Genomic DNA, 26,541 nt, shown 5'->3' on the forward strand with positions numbered 1-26,541 from the left:
TATTGACAGTGTATGGATCATATTGAAGACGTGTTCAATATATTGAAACAATTAAAGTTATTTTGATATTTATTGATAGATTGTCAATATTACTGTGCTATTATTGAATGTATTGTACTGAACAATATATTCAATATCTTTGATCGTGTGAGTGCAAAAAAATTGAAACATTTATTGATGTAAATATTGAGCAATAATATTTATCGTGTGAGTGCAAAAAAAAATTGAAACATTTATTGATGTAAATATTGACCAATAATATTAATCGAAAATTCGACGAGGCCGTTGAAAGTCGTCCGGTCAATTGACAACAATTAGTTCGGTCAGATGTATTTTTACACATTTAATCAGTGGTTACATATTGTAAAAAAATGGCGATTATGTACCGTTTACGTCACGAATCGAGTAGATGACTAGAAAAAGGCGATTAAATACCATCAGGCATCAGCATAATATATGCAGAAACGCAAATGCATTATTGTTATCCGTGATCTACTGATAGTCCGCTAAGCATGCCTAACTATTTTTTTATTAATTTATTTTATTATATAACACTGTGTCTGGTTTTGGCGTGATATTCGGCATTGGTTTTAAAATCGTATACAATCATAATTTAAAATTCATGATACAATGCTTTACATTTTTATCTCGTATTTTTATTTTATATTTTATTTTAAATGCGAGTACGGTGCGCGCACGTGAACGATTCTTTTATTTCACGTCCTAAACTCGGAAATGTTATGTTGAAAGCTGTTCAGTAATTTTGTGGTAATAATAATAAATATTATTCGACATCATTCCATAATATCATTATCGTCGTCGCCGTCGCGAGCCCCGCGCCCTACCCCGCCGTACGTAGACCGCTCGTTGCCGTCGATATCGTTTTCGGGTTTTGGGGATATTTATAGCTGGGGACAGAAAATTATTTTCCGCGTGCCAGACAAAATATCGATAATAATAGTAACACGTACACACACACCACAATATAGTCATTACTAATTTAATCGCTTACCGACTCCTATGGGCATTTAGCCGTAGAAATCGTGTACTCGTCGTCGTCAAGTCGTCACTATATTATAGTCTCTCCTGTGTACACCACTGCGCATGCGCATTGGCACATCGCTTTCGCACACTTGCACACACCGATCGCGGTCGTAGTTGTTTTATTTTCGTACTTCGATTGCGTCCCGTTGGCATTCTGGCTGCTCCTGGCTGCTTGCTGCCGTCACGTCTCGAGGCGATCTTAATACCGTGCGTTGTTCAGTGATAATATAATATTTTAATACCTATTTTCGTCACTCATCTTATTGACCACTCGTGGTCGTCAGTGGTTGTCGTTTCACTCGGGTCGTTCGTTTTTCCGACCGCGTCGCCGACGCCGTTGCCAGAGTTGGTTCAAACACGTGAGTGGTGCTCGAGCGGAGCGATTTAGACGCGCGTACGCCTCTATTATATTTTTAGGTTTTATAGTCCATACTGTATTATTGTTTACTGTCTACAGATAGGTACGTAGGTACATAGTCGTTGTTGTGCAATTATATTATTATCGGCGTCGCCATGCACGTGCAAGTGAGGATGATGAGCTCCGGCAAGTCGACCGTGATACCCACGTCTAGAACGACGAAGATCAGCGACTTAAAGACACTCATCGAAAAAAAGTTCGACGTCAAACCGGAAGATCAACGACTTTTCTTCGCCGGCAAACAGGTAATATTTTATCAACCATTCCGTCTTGTTGGTTTTATAAATCTAGGAAATAAAATCTCCGACCAAAAGCGCTCCGGTAAAGTAATATAAACTCCCTTACCGACAAACACTAAACATTCGATGATTATGATCTTGATATTATTTTAACATAATGTGGTCTAAATGAGTTAAATATAATTATACCCTTGTAGTTTTACACCATATTTACCTATTTATTTGAATCAGAACAATAACACATACCTACATAATAATATTAAACAGTATTGTATAGTTTATTATAATCCTTTTAAGTTGAAATTTTTGGTGATATATCTTTTTTTATTTGTGAAACATGTGTCTTAATATTTTGAATATTTTTGAACTTTTCTCGTACAAAACTAATGGGCCCATCAGTATCAAAGTACTGGAAAAATCTTCAAGAGTGGAATCTAATAAGTAAAAATAAAGTAAAGTGTACAAAAGGCTTATTCTTCATTTATGTCCCATGAATAGTGCTACCGATGGATTTGTATGGCGATGTTGAGGAAAAAAAAAACAAAAGGTCTTCGATATGCAAATTTTTTCAATCTATTCTCAAACATACTTTTTTTTTTAAATGTCATTGGTCTCCTTTTCAAATAGGGGCATTTTTTTATTTGTGGCTTAAAAATGTTTCTCTATCTTTTATAATGGAGCCAGTCTCTATTTCGAAAATACTGCAATAGATTAGGCAGCTTTTCACAGAGAAGTCATTTTTGACTGTATGATTATATGTCATGAGCAGTGCTGTAGTCCTTAAAAAGCAGAGGGTATACTATGGGTTATAATATTAAACATTTATAATGTCATTAGGTATCACTTTGGTAGAGGGTAAATAACACAACACACATACTTTAATATTGCACAAATTCAAATTAAAACTATATAAATTATGTTTTATACAAATCGTCTATCTTAAGTGATTCTTAACATTCTTAGTTTTTCTATCAACAATATAAATAATAATCTAATGACTTTTATCTTTATATTATTTAGTAATTTCATCACAACAGAGAGTATACGACCTTAATCAGAGGACAGAGGTATACAGAGTTTATTAGAAATAACCAGAAAGTATACGGCGTATACTGCCGTATACCTTCCACTGCAGCACTGGTCATGAGAAGATTGGTGTGTTTGTAAAATGTAAATGAAAATGATTTACATAATATTTTAAATTTGTTATTAGATACATACAAATCGATACCCTTAACTTATGTAATAAATAGTAAAACAATTTTAACTGTTTCAAATATTAACTATAAAAGGTGGAGTAGGAAAAATAGTTGAAATAGACGATTCAAAATTTGGTCAACGTAAATTCCATCGTGGCTATCGAGTAGAAGTCCAGTAGGAATCTGGGTTTTATTTTCTTGTTCTTGTTGAACGCCGTGACAAGTTCACTTTGTTGTCATAAATTAAAGACTGGATTTTGCCAGGCACGTGTATAATTAGTGATTGTTGGAAGGTACAATTACCTAACTTACACCTAAACAAACAAATTAAATTAAAAACTAAAAAAATTAAATTTTCCATTTTTTTTATCGCCAAAGTTCTAGGTTTATGATTGTTTAGAAGAAGAAAATTGAAAAATAAAGAGAAAATTGGACAGGTTAACCTGTAATCTCACCACTTCATATATCCTCTACTAAACCTCTACTGTGAAAAGATAATTTATTTTAATGTTACGTTTGTTTCAAATTATTTTATAATGAAATGACTAATGAGCCATCTTCTATAGAGAAAGAAGAGGTATAAAACTCAGAACAGCTTGCCATTATTATTGATGCAATGCTTTCTATCTGTAATTTTATCAGTAGATCTTTTCTATCAGTTGTGTAATAACAGTTGTTAATGCATGGTGGTAACTAAAATAAGACATTTTATTTATTTGTATTATGTATATTTTATCCATCTCTACAAAAATTTCAAGCATCCTTGTGGCTAGTGGCACTCAATGGTAACATGATTCTTCTAGTGTTACAAACTTTTTTTGCATACCTTGTGTAAAGAAGTTTCACTTTAATTAAAAATTTAGGTATTACCTATTATAACAATTAAATCTTAATAAAATAATTAATGCAATGTCTTCTGCAAAAATTAATTCTAATTAAAGGCCTCGGTGCAAAAACCAAATACGTCCACATTTTTCAAAAATTGTTTTTTGTTATAGAAAAGTTCAGTAAAAAAATCTCTATCGATGGGTGCAAAACCGAATACGTGCGATGAATAGTATTGAAATAAAATGATAAAAATTGATTTTTAAATTTCTGTTGGGTGCAATAACCAGATACGTCCGGATGGTATTAATTACTGTATTACTTGAAGTGAATTAAATAATTATAACAGAAATTTAAATATTTCATACAATTTTAAAATGTGATTTTTATGTTATATTACATGTGTTGGTTGACAGAAAATTATCACCTAGAAATGTTTTAATGATTCTATATTTTATCAGGGCTTGTAAGGTTGTAAGTTCTTACCCTTTGTGATTGAGCAAATTAACTAATTAACCTAACCATGATGTGTTTTTTTTTTTGTGTCTGACATCACGTTTTGGAGCAGTAAAAGTGCTTCGATTTTTGTTTTCAGTACCTCGTTGAATAAAAAGTGAATTTAGTTGGTACTTTTGGGTAAAAATGCTTTGACTTTTAACTTCAGTACCATGTTAAATCAGAAAGTGAATCTAGTTGATACTTTGGCCTTGGGGGATCAAGAGTAAAAATAATCGGGATAAACAAACTAAAAATTAACGGAAAAACAGGAAATTTTATGCACAATCAGTTTTCGACAAAATCGATTTTGGTTTTTGATGTAACTTTTAAAAAAATGACCATAGATACATGAAGTTTTCACCGAATGTTTATATAAGTATATTCTATCCACCATGCAGTTTTCTAAAAATTTCGACTTAAGTTGAACTATTTATAGGCATATGCAATTTTTGATAATTATTAGTTTAAAAAAAATTTATTTGTTGGGTAGAAAAGCTTTAAAATGTAATACAAGGCTCCTAAAAAATTGTTACAATAGTAGTTGAAAAATAAAATAAATTCATAGTTACAATTTTTTTTATAAGCATTCAAAGTTTGAATTTTTACATAATACGTAATTATTTTAAGCGGGAAATTCTTAGAAATTTTTCTTTTTAAATCTAAGATTTGAAAATGTTTAATAATCTATAATACATCCTAGACAGATATACCTAATATTATTGGATTAAAATTTAATTCCATCCATTACAGTAACCCACTTGTAACTTACTGTACAGCAGAGCGATATTCACTTTCCTGCTTTTTTTTTCTTGAAGTTTGATTGCCATTGGTAAATATTTATAGTTTGATTTTATGTAAAATTATAACCTGATCTAACTTGAAATGTTAGAGATTTTGATTCATCTTAAGGTTTTTTAATTGCTATACTACCATTTGCATTAAATAATTCAACAATGCGTTCAACTGGTTCAAAAAGTACACATTAATGTAACTCAATATTAGTATGAAGCTGCAGAAATTAATGTTTCCTAGAATGGATTCTGGTGGCAATGTTAAATCAGGAAGTGTTTTGGAGAATTGTATATTTTAATATAGAGATTATTTAATATGTATATTTTTTATATTAGCCATTAAATCATTGTCAATATCAAAATTTATTTCCCTATAGGTGTCAGATGGGGTGTAAGCCATGCACAATTTTAGTGTATGTACTTGTAAATGATGTGTAGTGTTGATTTTTTCATTAAAACGAGCATGCTCTTGTAATGTATATCTCTTTAGATCAATGATCTATAAAATTCCTCAACATAATTTTAATATATCATCAGGGCTATCGTTTAATGAAATACTTAATAATTGTATTAACTCCCCTTCAACTTCAATAGTTTTGTCCACTGACAACTATAGTATGTCTCACGAAAGAACGGGACCGTTTCGCGCATGTAGAAAGAGCTCACCGTTTACTCCTCACCACGACCGCCGGCAACCACCAGCGACGACCGTCGTCGTCGTTGTAGTGCTGTGGTGCGGTGCGGCGTGGGGATGCGCAAGGATGACCGATTTTGGTCGAGACACGGTCCCGTTCTTTCGTGAGACAGTATATATTTGTTCCCATTGACTCATTAATTGATTTTATACATTATTTTGATGTAGTATACAGCAATATATTTAATTTAATCTGCAATAGATAATTTAACAGGAATATTTGGTCCAGTTTACCTACTTAGCAAGAAAATCTTAATACTATAGATTTGCCAATTTGTTGTTTAATGAAATTTTTGCTGTCTACAGCTTTCTACAGAACAAAATTAAAGTCTGATTTTTTTGAAGTTGTAGGGATTGGATTGAATTTTTAGTTGCTGTAAATATTTTATTTTTTTACATTTTTGTTGTCAATTTACTGATTATTTTGTATTTCTCACTATTAATTTGTTGCACAATACAAAAGCCACTTGCCACTTTTACTTTCCATACCTTTAAAAAAATAATATGCTATTGTCATCTGAGAATATATTTTTGCCAAACTCGATAAATAATTTATTGTCCTAAGATTTTTTTTTTTTTATCATGATAGAAGTTATTAAAATAATTGTAGGTACCATACTACCATATTTTTTGACCAATTTTGAGATATTGCTGTAATGTGTATTCTGAATTTGTAAATTTTTTTTTTGTTGATATTTTGTTTATTTGATATTTGTATTACTAATTAAATAATAATAATAACATTACATAGTTTTATGATTTTTAATTTAACCTAAAATACTTAACCATATACCCAATATGTTAGGTCACGTGGTTTGGTAGATCACTAACTAAAAAAATAACCAATGCTTTTGAGTTAAATTTTTAGATTCCTTATTTTATTATATTGATCAGTTAAATAATTTCTATTCACTAGGACCCTTAAATGAAATGTATGATTTAAATAACGCTCCCTGTATTTATTTTAATTATTGGCATGATTATTGTTTATATGTTTCAGCTTGAAAATCAGTATAGCCTCTTTGATTACAGTATTAATATAAATGATGTTATACAATTGACCATTGTGTCTGTTACTGAAACTAACACTATAAAAAAATCAATGCCAAATGTTCCTAAGAATTTAAATGATAAAGAATCTATTCTTGGTTGTGCATCAGACAGTAGTTCTAAAACAAAAGAGGTATTTAATTTATCATGATAAAATCTTCATAAGTTATAAATTCATTTCATATTCTAGGATAATTTAGAAGATATATCCGAGGAAAGCAAGTATTTTAAATTGGGTGATTATGTTGATATAAGAGATCATGAATATGGTGTGTGGTACATGGGTAAAATAGTGAAGATAAAAAAAGATGTTTCTTTAGAAATTGAACCATCTTCCTCTGATAATCAAGAAGAATATGATGGACTTATTTATTTTGTAGAGGATGCAGGGTAAGTGTTCTATTATTTTTATTTAAAACGTATTTGTAAGTCTAATTAATTATATTTATTTAGATCCCCTACTGATCCACTTACTAAAGCCAAATTGAAAGACATTAGACCATATGCTACAGATAATCTGCCATTTGATCAATTAAAAATTAATGATAAAGTTCTTATGAATTTTAACACTGAACTTCCTAAAGAACGTGGCTTTTGGTATGATGTCCTAGTGAAACAGATAATAGTTAATAGACGAAATCGTGAAGTAATAGGGAATGTTACTGTTGGATCGAATAAAGCGGTGTTGAACAATTGTCATTTAAAGTTTGTTGATGATATTTTAAAAATTAAACCATACAAATTGGTTGCAGAGAGGACTAAGGAAGAAGATGCTATTATGCAAACAAAGCCCTCTACGGAAAGTAAGAAAATAAAATTGGCATTTTTTTCACTTGTTAAGAAAATATTAAATTTATGTTTTTTTCTTGAAAAGGAGCTACAGCTTTAAATTGCACTAGGTGCAAAGACAACATTAATAAGTTATGTGTGTACTGTGCATGTAATATTTGTGGTGGCAAGGATCATGAGGACAAACAGATATTGTGTGATGAATGTGATGGCAGTTTTCATATGACCTGCCTTACACCACCCTTGACGGAAATTCCAAAAGATGATGATTGGTTAGTGATAATAATAAATAATAATTGTATTTAGAAAAATTATTTTTACTGCTATGAGTATATTTATGTGCAAAAAATTTGTTTCAGGTATTGTCCAACATGCAAAATTGATGATAGCGAAATTGTTAAAGCTGGTGGAAAATTAAAGGCCTCAAAAAAAAAGACATTAGCGTCAACATCAAAACGTGATTGGGGCAAGGGAATGGCATGTGTAGGTAGAACAAAGAAATGTAACATTGTTCCACCCAACCATTTTGGTCCCATTCCCGGTGTTGAAGTTGGCACTACATGGTTATTCCGCGTTCAAGTGAGTACTAAAGAAATCTTCATTTAAATGGTTTTAAAACTCTTGTTCTTTAGGTATCTGAAAGTGGTATTCACCGTCCACCAGTTGGAGGAATACACGGTCGTGACAATCAGGGTGCATTTAGTATTGTATTAAGTGGTGGTTATGAAGACGACATTGACAATGGTGAAGAATTCATGTATACCGGTTCAGGTGGAAGAGATCTGTCTGGAAATAAACGCACTGCTCTACAGAGTTGTAACCAAGAATTGACTCGCTATAACAGGTAATTTATGGTACATACAAATAATTAAAAATGATCTATCTTTATTTCTATTATAATTTTTAATTAATATTTATTGTAGGGCTTTAGCTCTCAACTGTAATGCAGATATCAATAATAAAGAAGGAGCAACAGCTGTGGATTGGAAAAAAGGCAAACCAGTTAGAGTTGTACGGAATTATAAACTTCGTAAGCATTCTGAATATGCACCTGCTGTGGGCAATCGGTATGGACATTTTATTTATGAAAACAGTCTTTTTTTTTATTATTCTAATTGAATTGATCTAATTCAAGCTATGATGGTCTTTACAAAGTTGTAAAGTATTATCCAGAAACTGGAATATCTGGGTTTATTGTTTGGCGTTTTGTATTGAAACGAGATGATCCTACACCAGCTCCTTGGACAGCAAGAGGCAAAATGCGTATGGCTCAACTAGGCCTTGAAATAATTGTGAGTTAGAAAATGTTAATAACTATGATAAATTAAATAGGTATATCAGCAATATACCGGTTTTGAAACAGATCACACATCCTTCCTCCGCCCATTCAGTGAAATGTGACCAGATCATTTCACTGTTTTTCATTGGTTTAAACCACCACTACAACCACAATTGCTGCCTCCGACTCCACCTTACTTCACTGACCATCTATTTGATGAAATGCTTCTTTCATTGACATGCGTATCACAAAGTTGCTGACATACCTATTTAATTTATCATGTTCATAACTAGGGCTCGGATGTTGTTGCACTAAAAATGTTCTAAAATTGATTGCATTATTGCTGTGAAAAATACCCAAAATTGCACTTAAAAATTGCAATAAAAAAATATTTTGTACCAAAAAAATTAATAAAAATATATTAACAAATTATTTTATGAAATGGATTAAGTCATTTTATTAAGTAATATTATAAAGTTTTATTAGATAGGTTTTAAACGAGTAGATAATAAAAAAGATTCAAATTCAAATTCTCGACAGTTGTCATAAAAATCTGGTAAATTGTGCGGTCTATATTTTTTCAGAAATCTACAAATAAATTTATCAAAATTTAAAACTTTTTATTTAAACTATTTTTGATTTGTTTTTTTTTAAAAAACCTTACCTTACCTTAAAAATTATCATTGGCGCCCACAGGTTTTCTACGAACCAGTGAAGTTATAACTATAGGGCCCCCAAATTTATTTGTTTGCATATTTGGTACTGCCAACTTTACGCTTTATTCAACGATCTAAATATTCAGATGGACCAGATGAATAGTTATGTATTTATAGTGTCTGATCAAGAGACCAGAGTGGGGCCCTCGAATGTATGCAGGCCCCGGGACCTACGAGAAACCAGTGCAATTGCACCACTTGGTACCCTACGTGGGTGCCACTGAAAAGTATTGCACTGTATAATCTAACAAAAAAAAGTGAAAACATAAAAAAAAATATATAATTGTATTGAAAATGACAACAATCAACAAAATTGCAATAAAATTGAAAAAAGGTCAAAAATTGCAAAAAGTTGCACTTAAAATTTTTATATATTAATTGGTACTCGTTTGAAATAAATTTATAACTTACTTAGCAACGAATCCGAACAATAGAAAAAAAATTTAAAAATTTCAAATGCAACAACATCCGAGCCCTATTCATAACTATTAAAATATTTAATTCATACATGTTTTATGTGGTTTTATAAGTATCCTGAAAATTATGTACCACCTACTGAACTTGACAATGCTAAGTCAGATTTACCGGGGTCTAAAAGAAAAAGAACACTGCAAAGCATCGAAAACAGTGAGTCAAATGAAAATTTACCGTTCAAAAAAGAAGAAAAGAAAGCAAAAATGCATTATAAATTAGAAAATGAAGCAGAAGTATTAATTGCAGCTGATGCTGCCAATAAAAAATATTGGGATGATTGTAAAGAGTTGTTAAAAGACGGCAAAAAAGTATGTAACTATATAAAAAAAATATTCATAATTTTATTAACAAAATTTAATATCCCTTTAGGCATTTTTGGATAGAGTTGAAGAAACTTTTATGTGTGTATGTTGTCAAGATATTGTCTTTGAACCTATTACATTAGAATGTGCTCATAACATTTGTAAAGTAAGTTTATTACTAAGATTTATTTTGAAATCTGATATTAATATATGTATTGTTTTTAGGGATGTTTAAAAAGATCATTTAGATCTGAGGTGTACCAATGTCCAGCGTGTAGAGCTGAATTAGGAAAAACTTACTCTATGAACATCAACACTACATTGGCTAATACTCTTTTGTATTTCTTCCCTGGTTATAACACAGGTCGTTAACAATTGTTTTAACTACTGTTACAAACAAAATTTATTATAAAAGATAGCAGTGTACATTACTTAAATATAATCCTTATCATTTTTCTCAGCAAGATTGCTTTTAATAAAACAATAATTTATTTAAATTGATTAACTAATTTGTTATACATTTATTTATATTTAATTATACTTGGAGGTAAAGTAACTTCTTTATTTATAGAAAAATAAAATTGTATTCATATTTTTTTTTAGTTTGGTGACCCATTCAAAGTTTTCTAATGAGTTTTATTTGTGTATTACATTTTTTTTTTAATAAGTTAATTTTGTTATAACTACATAAAGTATTAGTCGTGTTGTACTATGTTAAATAATTAAAATATTAAAACAAAATTGTTATTTATTATTAAAGTAAACATTGAATCATCTTTGAATTATTTATTTACCTTATTGCACAAAATTTAATAAATATTCTTAGAGACAGGCACAACTTGACCAATATTATGGCGATTGCACAAATCACTAATACACATCATTCTGTGTAATAAGTAATTATCTTAAAGTATAAACTATGTTTAACATACCTACATTTATATTTTAATATTAGTGAACAATTTTATATTAAGGAAATAATATAGTCCCAACTATTAGAAAATAGTTCATCTGTCCAGTAAAAAATTATATTGATTTAAATTACTGCTAGTTCAGTATAAAATTCACTATCTCAATTATCAAAATCAATAGTGCCATTGCAATTATTTTTATTTAGTTGAAGACTTTAAACTGATCAGATTTAAACTAGAAGTAGAATAGTTTGAACTTAAAGATCTAGAAAAAATGTTCTAACAATAAAATTTAAGTGTTTAATATTGTGTTTTAACTAAATATATACAAGGAAATAATGTATGTGCTCGCATTCGTAGGCTGCTGTAGATACAGAAAAATGTTACTTCCCAGAGTTCAAAGTTATTTTGTCAATATTTTATTATATTATATAATATAATTATTGTACCAACAAACATAACTGGTAATATTCTTAACTTCACTCTAATACTAAAAGTAACTTTCAGCTGCATGTAATTTTGAAATGTTGAAAATGGTGTAGAGAGAGAAGGCAAATATTGCGCTGCTTTTGCCCTTAAGACACTAATTGGATTTGGAAATGCCAAAGTATAGTATATAAGTATGCTCAGCAGAATACAAATGCACTGAAAGTTTAAAATTATTTAGTCCATTTTTCTTGGAAATATTCCAACCTTATTGTATTTATGATTCCAAGCAAGTTCAATTCCAGCTGCTATTTAATATTGCATAAAAGAACTACCCATAGAAAACAAAAATCATACATGTCCACAACCATTTTGCATAAATTAATTTAGAGTAGGACACAAGTAATTTAAATATAGTTTGATGCTGTTGCCATTATACTTTGCATTTATGATTATGGACATTATGGTTTGCATTCAACTCATTACTGAGGAAAGCTCATAGTAGTTATTATTTAAAGGAATGAACCTACTTTATTTTAGGTTTCTGGACTCTAATCTAAAAAAACAACCAGAAATTTGGCTGAATCATTGTGTAAAAAAAAAAATTATAGTTTTGAATTTTAAATATAAATCAATAAATTGCTTTGTGAGAAAAATGTATTTCCTTTAAATATTGTTTGAATATGGCCTTTGGAAGATTTTTGTACAGTAAGTTTATTAAATTAATCATCCTTAGTTTTTTGGATAGTTTTTAGGTTTAAAAGTTACACATGTAAGTTCCCACTTAAAAATAATTTCTGATTCTTGGAATTTGATGCATTAAAAAAGTAAAAACAATAAAGTATGTGCATACAATAAATTATTTTTCTTTACACATTTTTTGTGTATATTTTCCGTACGTAGATTTGAAGCGTTATTCTCGAATTGCTAATTAAAAAACATTTAAATGTATCACATACAGCAAGTATCGAATCATGTTATACTCTCATTTCAAACCAGAATATCCTTTATTATTCAATATATTTTTAATAAGACTGGGTCGATCGCAACAGAGAGGTAAGTATTTACAATTAATATTCGATATATTTATAGTAAAATTTAAAATATAGACTAGGTGACTGTGTGCGGTGTCTCTTTATTTTTAAATTATTTAAAATTAAAAAAAAAAAGTTTATTATTGATCTATAAACATATATTATAAGCATTTATATGCCTAAAATCATATGTAGTGAAATTTGATGCTTAAATTTTGGTAATTTGTTGTATTTATCGTGAAACGAAATTATATTGCATCAGATTTTGAATTTGGAACTTTCTAAGGAATATGCAAATGCATTAAGTTATGAGCCACATAATTAACAGCTAATAAATAACTAACTGAACTGACTGACTGACTGAACCTAAGATTTGTTTGTTTTCGTGTTCCGTAAAAACAAGTCCAATCACATTTTTAATTGAATTCAAACACGAATAAAATCACACCAATAATATGTTAATATGTATTTTATAAAGCGGTGGCAATAAATTTTATTGAATATTCAGCTTTCGCAGAGATGCGAATGTATGCGATACTGATTTGTTTTTGACGTTTTTGTCAATAATCGTCATATACACCATTTAAATAATTAAAAAAAAATAATGATAATTAGCAATTTAAATAAATATTAAAATATATTTGAGAAATAACAGTTGATAATCGTTTTTCGTAATATGAAATGATTTATAATTTATAAGTAGACACATTTTTTTTTTTTCTAATCAAAAAGTGTGTGTGCTCATATTATTATCATTTTAAGGTAAAACATAAAAAGTTTTAAATTGTTTAGTTTCATTTATTATTTGGGAGATATACATACAAATACACAATATTACATAGGTACTTATTCTATTTGTTTTTATTAATTGGCTATAATAGTGCATTTCATTGTTTAAGTAATAACATAATATACTAAGATACCTCTAGCTACTATGAATTGGAAACCGCGATCATCGTGACGATAACTTATATTAAATTAATTTTTTTACAACGTTTCTAACACTGACCAACAGGATTACAAAAATCACCACTGAAACTCAACAAATTAATTACACACATCAAAATTTATAAAATATTACACATTAGGTAACTCATCCGACATCACCTACCTATACGGCACTCAATGAGCCGTCCGAATTCCGATTCCACGCCGAATGAGGGTGTTTCGACGGACGCGAAGAGCGGCGGCAAGTCGTCGAAGGTGTGCAGCGATCCGATCTTGGGCAAGCGGCCGCCGGTGTACTACAGCTCCGTCACCGACGACAGGCACGCGGTGGACGCTAAGCCGAAGTGCGCGCAGCCGCCCGGGTGCTTGCCCAACGGGTGCATCAAGACGGAACAGCATTACGCCTGCGATCGGCAGCTGGTGAAAACGCTGGCGCAGTACGTGTCGCCGGACGAACGGAGGAAAGTGCTCATGTGGCTGGACGTGCTCGGCGAGATGACGCTGGACGATGACGAGCTGTCCGACCGATCCATGTACGTCACGTGCCTGTTGCTGCTGCTCCAGTCCGGGCAGCTGGTGCCGCCGTTCACGAGGGTGCCGCCGCCCCGGCCGCTCAAGACGCTGCGGGACGTGATCGACAAGCGGCTGTTCAAGAAGGTCCAGATCGAGTGCCGGAAGCGCAGGCTGTACGAGCGCGTGCGATACGAACACCCGGACCGCAGCGTCGCGCAAAGGCCGTCCGACTTTTACGACCAGATGCCGGCGCCCAAAGAAGGCATATTCTGTTACGGGGCCGCTTTTAGTACTCTGCAGTGAATTTCGAATGATATATGACGCAGCTGGCCATGACGAAATTATAAAAATATAGTTTTAGAACAATTAGAAAAAATACATATTGTTATTTTTGTGTATTATATATATTATTACTTATTAGGTATAATATGCGATTAGGTACATGTTTTATGATCTTGATGGACTACCGACTGTTACCGATGTGTGGCCTCGTCCTCTTATAAGCGTTTCCGTTCTCGCCATACAAACCACCCGAATCCACTCATTATTCTTGCACATAACTTAGCAAACATTCCTGGTAATCCACCAAAAAGATTGTAAAGGCGCTGGTGTTGTGTCTTAATTAGCTAATCTGATGTTTAAAAAATAATTTAATTTTATAATTTTCAATTTAACAAATTTTATAATCAACATTTGAACTTTAAATGTTTAAAGTTCTTTTAACTTTTGAGTTAAACAAAATAGAAAAATTGTTCCGTAAAAAATCGAGTGGACATCCAATGCCGTAATAATTTGAACACTAGAGGCTCGTAAACATTTAATTTGACTACTTTCTGACATTTTTTTTCCTTTGATAAACGTAGACCAACTTATGAGGAATCTTGTTTTAAATTTTCAAATCTTAGATAGAAAAAGACATTTTTTATGAATTTCAAAATAATTTTAAAATTTTTCATGAATTTTATGAAAATTTCAACTTTAAATGTTTATAAAAATAAATTGTGATATTGTATCTTTATATATAAATGTGAAAATGAAAACCTATGAGCGATATGTTCTCGGAAACTACTGAACCGATTGTTATGATTTTTTTTTTTTAATTAAAGAGCTCATTGCGTAGAAGGTTTATGCATTTGATCGATTCTCTAACTTAATAAACAAAGGAGTTATCAATTATTATAAATTTTTATAAAATTCAGATCGACATTTTTGTTTATAAATCGTTGCCATGAATTAAAGTTAATCGTTTTAAGTCGCTTATAATAATTATAATAAGATGTAATAAAAGTAAACTACGTTCATGATCAGTACCTACAACTGTATAAACGTTAAGCTGCAATATATGGATTATTGTATATTGTATATTTGTACATACAAAGCTTTATGATTTAATACTTTGTGACGATGAAATATATATACCAACAAACATTGTAATATTGTATATAGTATATATCATCAGTTAAGAGCTATGGTGGCTCATTTTAAAATATTAAATTTTCAATGTATCAAAATGCAATATTATATAATATTAATTGCTGAATTAAAACGATTAGGTAATAAAAATTATTATAAAAAAAGCGGGTAAGTCGATGATGTCGCTCTGCTGTACAGTAGGTTACTGTAATGGATGGGATTAAATTTGAATGCAATGATAGGTAACATTGTATACGAAAAACGATTCTGAACGGAGATGATTTGTCAGTCTAGGATATATTATATTAAAATATTGTCATATATTCTATTTTGAAACAAATATTTTATTTTTCAATTAAGAAGCATTTTGCATAAGGCATGGTTAATCAATTAGTGTAGTTATCATGTAATTATCATAATTCATAATACCTTATATTATAATAGATATACATATACCTGGTTTGAGGATAAATCGTTATCATTGCGCGATTTCATAAAAATTTAAAACTCAAACGCTCAAAATATTTTTCCTATAATGACGCTTCAAATTTTATCTATAGCTATTTGAAGCAAAACTTATGGAAAACTTGATGTTAAATTTTATAACCTTAGATATAAATACAAACAATATTATGAATTTCATATTATGAATGTGGCTATGTATTTCTTTTATTTTTCAACTGCTATTGCAAAACTATATTATGAGCCTTGTATTAAATTCTCAAATCTTAGAATTAAAAAGAAAAACTTTTATGAATTTCGATCTAAGATAATTTGAACATTGTCGTAATTTTTATGTATTTAGTCAAAATTTGAACTGTAAATGCTTATAAAAAAATGTGTGACCATACATTTATTTTATTTTTCAACTGCTATTGTAAAAATATATTATGAGCCTTGTATTAAATTCTCAAATCTTAGAATTAAAAAGAAAAACTTTTATGAATTTCGATCTAAGATAATTTGAAAATTGCCGTAATTTTTACGTATTAAGTCAATATTTGAACTTCAAATGTTAATTACGAAAAATTATGCCTATGTATTCTTATAATTTTTTAATCACTATAAGAATAACTTATAAGGAACTTTGTATTAAATTTTCAAGTATTTTGATATTGCCAAAAAAATTTTATCAACACTTTAAAAAAATGTTTTCAGACAAATTGAAAATTTCAGTCGTCTATAAATATCTCAAAAAAAGTCAAAATATTTTGATAATTAAATCATATAATGAAAATGCCAATCTAAATAACTGATAAAATTTTCAAGAATCTACGATTTACACTTTTTGAATAATAACAAATATTTAAAATCGTTTGAGGATAAATCGTTATCGTTACGCTATTTCGAAAAAATTTAAAATTTAAACGCTCTTAAAATTTTTCCTATAATGAAGCTTCGAGTTTTCCTATAGCTATTTGAAGGAAAACTTATGGAAAACTTAGTGTTGTATTTTTAATTCTTAGTTATAAACAGAAAAAAATTTATATAATATATAAAATATATATATATAATTTATATAATTTTATTTAATAGACAGCTTTCCTTTTAATTCTAATTCATCTAAACTGTATGTTGTACATATTTTTAATAACCTCATTCGATGGGTTTTCTTCATATAATGCTTGTAGGATATATTTTCAGAAAAATGATTTTATATATCGTTAGTTAATAATCTAAGAGAGGAAAATGAAAGTTCATTTTAAAGTAGTGTTGAACATCTTTGTAAACTGCTTATGCTTATTTATCCCCTCCCCCCGTGTTTATTTAGAACTTTGGACATTCTAGGGTTTACGGCGTTATTTATAATACCAGTAAAGACGGAATAGGAATTTATTGAGGTAGGATCTTCGGCTGACGTGGAAATCGCATCTTGGATATTTAGTGTAGAAGAGGTTCAGTTTTCCCTATTGAAGTTTGGAGTATGTAGAGTATGGAGCTAATGAGGATATTGTTATATTGGTGGCAGGAAAAATTAAAATTTGAGAGACTGACTGCTTCTGAAAGCTGTCACGATAGTTGGAATATGGTAAATCTCGAGGCTCACACAGAGAGCGCCATTATAGGTTCCAGTTGAGGCCAAGGGAACAAAAAGATATTTTGATGGAAGATTTGGTGGAATTAAACTGCCCTATGTGTGTAGAGCTGACGTCATTGAGCGTACTAAGACTGTGTTAGTTGATAGAATTGTAAATAATATTTCCATTGTGGGATATCGAGTTGGAGAACCAGGCAAGATGTAAAAAGCTGAAATCACCGCACTAACGCAGAGTAATGAGTAATGGGAAATCAAGTTAAATAAAGTCTGCAAATGTTAAAAGGGATATTGGAACTGCTAAGGACGTATCGATTTTGTGCTAGATAAAATTATTTATAGTGGCAACTGGCAATATTTATAAAAATAAACATATGACAGATACTTTTGTAAGATATATGTTTCAAGCAAGTAAAGAAATTAGAGATGATTCGAATATGGACCGAAAGGAAGGAGAGGAGAAAGGAGAAGATAACGAGGGAGAGTTAATTAGACTTTCATATAATTTTAGAGATATGGCGTAATCCAAGAAGAAAAATCGTTAAAGTTATTCTCCAAAATGTGCTGTTGATTAGAAATATTGTTGAAGCAACTATCATTAGAGGAAGAGTAAAGTTATTCAACAGGTGTGACATATCTATTTTTGTTTAGCACTTAAGTAAAGATTGAGAAAGGAGTGAAAGATTTTAAAAATAAAGATTAAGAGATTGGACCAAATATTGAAATACATTTTCGGATTATTGCAACCTGATATACTACAAAACGTGTTTTTCCTTGTGATTGAGCCCAATGAGTCATTCCATCCACTTGCTACCACGTGCTCCGTGGGTACTGAACTGACTATACAGAACGTGTATTGGATCTGAAAAATGTCTTACTTTATTAGTAGGCTGCCATTTTAAATCTTGTAGTAGGATTGTCAAAAAAATTTAACTCCACGATATACGATAATGTTTGCTAGGTTGCATCAAAAGGTGAAAATACCACTCTAAGTCTTAGATTAATCTTGGATACCACCGCATATCACTGATTTTTGGTGGAAGACAAAATAATAAAATAGTTTTATCCATGAAATATCATGGAAAAGAACATCGACAGATGCCTAGGTTGGTGGGATACTTTTCTTGTACTTAACTACACATAATAAGCGTTCCATGTATTCAGTTCTGTTCCTGTGGCCTAACCTGAATCATTGTGTACGTTTGATCGTAGTATCCTCATGCCTCGTCTCAGTCTAACAAACACATAACAGGTAGCAAATTGTACGTTCTGAATAATTCAAGTGTGTGTGTGCAAGTCATCGTTCTGTTTTTTATCGATGCGTTGTGTTTATACGCTTGAATATCCTCACATAGTTGGTGTGAAGTATTTACGTTCACTGTTATGTGTTGAAATTAATCAACGTGATTGATGATCGTTCGTCTCAAACAATCAACCACGGTTCCGCGAGGACTCGGGACCAGTGTCGTTGTCACTTTTCTCACCAGGATGTCTTGAAGTATGGAGATCAAGAATTCTGACAATCATCTGTTGGTCTGAAGTGCTAGAGGATTCTGCGTAGAATTTATTCAGGTCGTAAACTTTATTATATTATGGCCAGTGACAGCGGGTTGTGTAATTTTTGCGTGAGTGATGGTCGCACTTTCATTTAATTTATGATTAACCTGAATATTATAACATTTACAAGAGACTATTAAATATTAAAAAATCAACACGTGTGTATAATATATTATATATTTTACATAAAATCGTATTTTATTGGTGTATTCAGGGTCGGCCCTGGTACCTGAGGGCCCAGGCAGAAATTTTTTTTGGGGGACCCAATAATTTTAAAAAATAAACCATATATCAAAATAAGGAAAGGAAAGTATAATTATTTTGGAATAAATTTTTTAGTGCATAAAAAAATTAAATTTATCTTTATTAAAACTCACTTTTTTAATTAATGTATTATCAAGTAGATAATGTTAAATAATAAAATACATACTGCTATATACATTAAAAATTATTGAAGTAGCCTTTTTAATTTCATTGAGGATTTGGAAATTGTATTTATTATATCTTCTTTATTTGAAAAGAGAACCCATGAATTCATATTAAAATCAAAAATTAATTATGTGCTTCGGCATATATTTATGTACAAATATATCTTTAATTATATTTCTATTAAAATGTTTAACAATAATTACAATGTAGTACATACCATTAATATTATTTTTTATTTCATCAGTCACATTATTATCCTTTTCATTTATTTCCATTATAATACTCGTAGATTCAACATTTTGATTTTTGATTTCATCAGTCACATTATTTTCATTTTCATTTATTTCCATTATAATACTTGTACATTCAACATTTTTGTTTTCCAAATTTGATTCTATTTTTATATAAAAATAATAATTATAAAAAAACCTATAAGATTTTCTCTACATCTAATTTATCTATTTCGATTTGAATAACATATACCATTTATATTTTCTTAGTTTCACCGACTGCGCAGTTAATGTTTTCCGGCAAAATTTTATTTGTTTCAATTGACTCAGAATCCTTATTTTTTGATATTAATAATTCTAAGTTGGTAAAGTTCAAATGAATAAAAATTTGTATATTTATTTTAAAATAAATACCTAATAATTATTATAACCTAATTGTTATTACCTTGCTGAATACGTGCAGGTTGAAAATTTAATTTCTTTTGCTTTGGATTATTAGCATCTTCTATTAACTCCTTATGAAATTTCGCAACTCTTTTTGCTGCTTCCGATTTTGATTTAGGCCCCATTAAAAGTATTTTCGAAAAAATACGAAACACGAAATTAATATAATAATTAAATAATTACAATTCACTTAAAAGTTAAAACACTATAATAATGAGCTCGAGACTAAAACTTAAAACACATTCTCTAGACACTCATACGTAACAAATAACGAAATACAACAAACGAATGTAGGAAATGCCGGGTATGTTATCGAATTATCATTGCCGTCTGCAAGTATCTGTATAATAATTTATTAATAGCTATAATAGTACATAATATGTATAAATAATATAATATAAATATAATATAACTTTTTGTTTATGCCATCGACGTTATTACCCGCACAATTATTTGTACATAATGTCGATAACAATTTTACTTATACAATTAAATAGGTAGTATTAAGTACTATTAAATAATAAATTATTGTTCTTCTTTTTCCACATTCAAATTTATAACATAATATTTTTACTTTTGAGACAAAAATAGAATAGAAAACTAACTGAATATTACAATACGATTGTTATATTTAATAAAATATAATTCTTTAGGTAAGGATTTATTTAACTATGCGGTATAGTGTATTATGGGGTAACACAGTACAAGGGCCCAGGCAGGAATCCTGGCCCTCCGGCCCTGGGTGTATTTGGTGGACCTATCGAATATTTTTATTTTTACGTTATTACAAAATACTATTAAACTAATAAGTTTAAATAATACGACGACTTAATACTAGGTAATGTCTACTGCAGCTGATCATGTTATGTGTAGCAATGCTAATAGACATTATCGTTTATTGTAAACCAGTGGTTCTCAACCGACGTGTTGCGACACTATAATAGTGTATCATATTTTACCGTGATGTGTATGACCCAAAAAAATTGATTTTTTTTACAGATTGTACTTATATCATTTATATGTTCAAAGTATTAAGCTATAAATATATAACATTAATATAGCGTGATGGTAAACCATAGATAAAAAAAACAATCGTGAAGATAGTCTCATTTTTAATTTACACAAAGGTCAAAGGTTCAGAATGTACTCGTAATAATTGTTAACTACTTTTTCAAATTCCATTAATATTATTTTATATGTATCGTTATTTTTTTTTTAGATCTAAATTAGCGTGTTCTCGTAGGGAAAAGTTGAGAAGCACTGTTATATACAGCCATCAATAAATTGTATTTTATATAATATTTTTAGTATAGATGGGAATATATTATTTTAACAACTAATTAGGTACCTAATTAAGATATCTAAGCCTGGTATTCGGGTTATTGTAAACATCGCCTGAATACCGGTTAGATAAAAAGGCAATTAAAAGGTCTAATGTAAATTCTACCAGTTTTTTATGTACTTACCCATATAATGATTATAAGGAAACATCGCTTGGGTTAATTTTTAATTATATAAGACTATAGTAGATCTCAATAGTACGAGATTCAACATAGAATCATTAAAATTATCAGTAGATGTAGATATATCGTTGTTAATGACCATGTCTGCCGACGAATTGTTGTCTGTAGATATGGAGTTAATATAATCGAAGGCTATGTATTTAAAATCGGAGTATTATTAAGAAGGCACAACATCTGTATTTGTTTTCTCAGTCTTACAAACACGTAACATGGCCAATTTACGCTCAGCAGTTCACGTTTTACTCTGTTTGCTTAAAAATTAGAGTGAATAGTCCTAATATGAAATTTGATAGGAAGAATATTATCTGTGTTTTGTTGGAAGTATATTTACAATAATTCAATTTTTAAATGAGTTATGCGCGTATAATTAATTGTAAAATAAAAATGCTCATAACTTACTTAAAAACTGAAATATCGTAAAAAAACTTCCAACAAAATACATATGGTGTTCTTACCATTAAGTTTCATGATAGGTCTATTGACTATAATTTTTAAGCTAACGAAGTAAGACTTGAACTGCTGAGCGTAAATTTGCCATGTTACGCCCTCTTAATAATATGTTGAAATCCAGGAGACGTGATTATTAGTGAATCAGTGTTTGACTTACGTGTATATATTTATTTTCGAGGTAATGATGCCACGAGAGTGGAGCTGAAATCCGAAACGCAATTACTTAGTAGTCAAAGAAGGTTTTATTTCATTAGGAGCAGGTGATTTACCGGCACGTAAGTCATCGCCCGAAGACGACGACATGTCAATAATATTATATGTACCTAGTTGCACTAACGATTTAGTTACAATTAACTGCGATTATCAATACACTGAAAAATACAATCGAATTCTTCGAGTTTCCACACTGAACGCATATAACTGATATGAATTAATTGGGAATTTTAAAACATGATTTATCAAATTATTGCTATTATTTTTAATTTTCCTTATCATTAATGAATAATATTCATAAATATTAAATTTTAACTTTACTATGTACCTATGTAATTTTGTCAATATTATTTATTCATTTATTTTAACCCATTTAAACTACAACGATTATAAATGAATAAATATTGACCAAATGTATTATTGGTAGGTATTGAATCTGATAGATAATTACTATTTTTACATTTTAATCCTTAGTTAATTCAATAATTGAACATTTTTTTAAATAATTTATAGATACCTTTATAATTATTTTACAATTTTTATTCATTATTATTATTAAATATTTTATACTATTACACATTCTCCACTCTTAACTGGTGTTGATTTTTAGTGGTTTGAACACTTCGTAATTGCCTTTATTAATATATTAGTGTTAAAAATAAAATAATGTAAGAAACTACTACAGGTATGTATATTTTTTTTTGAATTAGGTGAAAGTCCATTTGAATTACATGGTACAGATAGGTATTCTTATTGGGTTTCGTGGAAAATAAGACTTCAATAATATAACACCTATTTAATAATATAATGCATGAATGCATTATTTTAGGTTTATCGTAAGTTTTCTGTCATGTGGTGTGTACAGATAATGTAGAGCATGGGCAATAGACATGTACCTTCTTTTTTTTTTTTTAGAAAAAACGGTCCAATTTAAAGTCTGGGGATCCATAGCCCGTATTAAATGTACCTATAAATGCGAGTGTGTGTGTTTGGTGTAAATTACAATAGAGATAACGTTTTCAGTACCTGTACGAGATTCGAGTAAATTTGTCTCGTCAAGAATGCTATATATTATATAGTTCCTTTGTGTTAGATTACAATGATATGCGTTTCAGCGATTTCTAAATTCCAAATGATATTTATCTGGTAAAAAGAACACCGATTCTTAGAATTTTTAATTTGTACAAAAAATATCCAGTTTACTAAAATATAAAATACTGTAGACATTTTTTGGTTTATGAATATTAGACAATGATGAATATTTAAATTTTGTAGTAAATACCATATCTGTATAATTACCCCGATATATATTTTGGTAAACGGTAAAAAACGACACGGAAAAAAACGTCACGGTAAAAAACGCCAAAAATGTTTTTTTTTTAATCTAAAAATCACAATTAAAATAATATAATGACACAATATTATTATAAATAATTTAGTGAAAAACGTCAAATAAATAATAGTTTTGAAAAAAAAAACAAATATATAATATAATAATTATTAAGGTATAGTAGTTATATATAAAAAAAAATATCAACATCGTATAGTATAATATCATAAGTATAGCTATGTATTAGTTATGTATTCGTGTTATATATAGTAATGCGCCGTGGACGTATTGTGAAAACAGCTAGTTCCCACATCCCACGGCGCGGCGTCGTCGGTTCAAAACTTTAAGAACTATATAGGTAACAACAATTAAAGGCCAAGTGTCTTATCGAACCCATTCCAAATAACTGTCGTAGATAGGATTTATATATATTTATACAAAAATATACGTAAAATCCTATAATCTATTGAGTATTGGGTATAATAAAGGTTTACAATTTATGACTTTGGATAACAATGGTCAATGACGACGTATATAAATTGAAACTTTCATACATGTTCTGTCAATCCTAAATGTCAGTTGCATTTAAAAAATTAAATTAAAAAATATATGTAAAGAATATTCAAATGGGGAAAGAGATATCCCACATTTTTTAAAGGCTATAGCATATATACTATTCGATATTGTTAATTTGTATTTTACTGCTATTCTATAGGTACTTGTTTTTTTTTCAAAACTTTTTTATAATTTTTATTTGACATTTTTCAACAAATTATTTTTAACAATATTGTGTAATTATTTTAAAAACATTAATTGTGATTTTTAGACAACAAACATTTTTGACTTAATGGTATAGCATAATATATACTATGCGATATTGATATATATTTTTTTTATATAATTGATTTTTAGATTAAAAAAAACATTTTTGGCGTTTTTTACCCGTGTCGATTTTTACCGTAACGTTTTTTACTTGACGATTTTTTCCGTGTCGTTTTTTTCTGTGTCGTTTTTTTCCTAAATTCGTTAGGTTCTACTGTGTCACCAAACTCATAAGAATTGCAATCACCATTTGTGAAGTTTGATTAGCTTTATTTTAGGTATCTTATCCTGTTAAATATATTTCTCGGTTTGTTTCTACAGCACAAAGTGTATAGTTACAGTAGTTAGTGCATGAAATGTTTATATGAAAAAATAGAATGTGCTCCCAATTATATATATGTATTTACCTTTTTAATCATGTATAATTCATTATTTATGTACAATTGTAAATTATGTATATCCGGGGTGGCCAACATGAATACGTCCACGAGCCATATGGATAAATGCAATGATAACTATGATATCAAGAGCCAAAATGTTTAAAAAAAATATATATTTTATAATTTTATTGTATTTTATGATTAATAAGTAAATGTTTGTTTTTTTAATAAAACGTGAGCCACAAGTTGGCCCCCTCTGATGGCTGATTTATACACTCTATCTTAATACCTTTTTATATTATATTATATTTATACAGTACAATCTGGGGCTTAAAATAAATGAAACTTCGCACCTGTCTAAAAATAAAATAAAGGTTAATCAATTTTTTTTATTTGAAAATTCAACATAATTTTACACCTCAATATTTTACCAATGCAATTATTCGAGTGCGCGCGCGCGTCCACACACACACACACACACATCTCTATTGGACATTACCTACAGTGACTTATAAGTGTTATTAATTGTTTTGATTATTGTTCACACATTAATATATTAGGCTCTTACACAAATAAGTAACTCATACTTGAGTAGTTGAGTTTCCCTATGGCATTTATAATGGTTGTTCTTTTTCTTTAGATTTAAGTATATGCATATATTATACGGCTTATAATATACCATTCATTAGGTTCACAGTTACACATCTATGCATATTCGCACTCATTGGTCTTGCTCTACGATCCGGTCCACTCCCTTGCAGAGATGCATACACGCAGCGTACACACATACACTCTCACAAATATTGCCTTTTGTTATTATAAATAATAGACTGGGACTGTGAGAGGAGATCGTCTGCTTTCGATCCCCTGCGAAGGGTCATCGGACTGTGTTCCGATACAACATTATTTTATTTGATAAAATATACAGAAAAAAAAGTTATAATAGAATAAAATATACGACACGGGCTATACCTACATGTAGGATTACCATTACAGCAGGTAGGTACCTACCTAATTCTAAAATACATTGCAGTTGTATTATATTTACGAATGTGTATGTCTTGACAATTTTTTTATACCAACTCGAACCCCTAAACCATTAATCATCACTGTAGCGGGGTAATGGGTCGGCTGTCGGCGACGGTAGGTATCGATAGTCTGTATGGTCTGTTAATGTCAACGATTTCGTATTAAGAAAATAATATTGTTGTAACAATAGATCTGTATCTGTCTTATGTTATTTCTTATTGGTATCCATGGGCTATAATGTCACTAAATATATATATATATTATATTTTTTTTCTTCAAAAATACTCAGACGCACGTAGTAGTTTATATTCAATATGAGTTTCACTTATTTTATAATATATAAGCCAATGGTTCCCTATACCAACAAAAATATGGGCACGGACAATTATTGTACATTTTCCATCTTTGGATGGAAGCTTATTTCACTCCTCCTACCACTTTTTCCTTTCTAATTTCTAATTAATTATTAGGGTGTACAAATGTACAATATATTGATTGCGTAGAAAGCGTAAATGGATAACCAAGTACATATAAAA

The 26,541-nt window shown here is 29.7% G+C and overlaps 1 protein-coding gene and 1 pseudogene across 3 annotated transcripts; both read left to right on the forward strand.

Annotated features, from left to right (window-relative positions):
• LOC149059932 (uncharacterized) overlaps positions 1-26,541 on the forward strand; it is a 166,060-nt pseudogene that overhangs the window by 21,860 nt on the left and 117,659 nt on the right.
• Positions 1,063-11,024, forward strand: LOC107167534 (E3 ubiquitin-protein ligase UHRF1-like). 3 transcript variants are annotated; one of them, XM_015516629.2, is made up of 13 exons: positions 1,063-1,403; positions 1,506-1,707; positions 6,709-6,891; positions 6,949-7,148; positions 7,212-7,561; positions 7,633-7,819; positions 7,907-8,126; positions 8,180-8,391; positions 8,471-8,614; positions 8,683-8,839; positions 10,073-10,324; positions 10,386-10,484; positions 10,544-11,024. In XM_015516629.2, exons 2-13 carry the CDS (start codon positions 1,558-1,560, stop codon positions 10,688-10,690), a joined length of 2,301 nt encoding a protein of 766 aa, XP_015372115.1. In that variant the 5' UTR covers positions 1,063-1,403; positions 1,506-1,557; the 3' UTR covers positions 10,691-11,024. The 3 variants fall into 3 exon arrangements, with proteins under 3 accessions (XP_015372115.1, XP_015372114.1, XP_015372113.1); XM_015516628.2 differs by having other exon boundaries at positions 1,064-1,438; positions 1,502-1,707; XM_015516627.2 differs by having other exon boundaries at positions 1,064-1,403; positions 1,502-1,707.

This window comes from Diuraphis noxia, unplaced genomic scaffold (genome assembly GCF_037042655.1).
Source record: "Diuraphis noxia isolate RWA-SAM2 unplaced genomic scaffold, SU_Dnox_SAM2 contig0001, whole genome shotgun sequence".
Lineage (NCBI taxonomy): Eukaryota > Metazoa > Arthropoda > Insecta > Hemiptera > Aphididae > Diuraphis > Diuraphis noxia.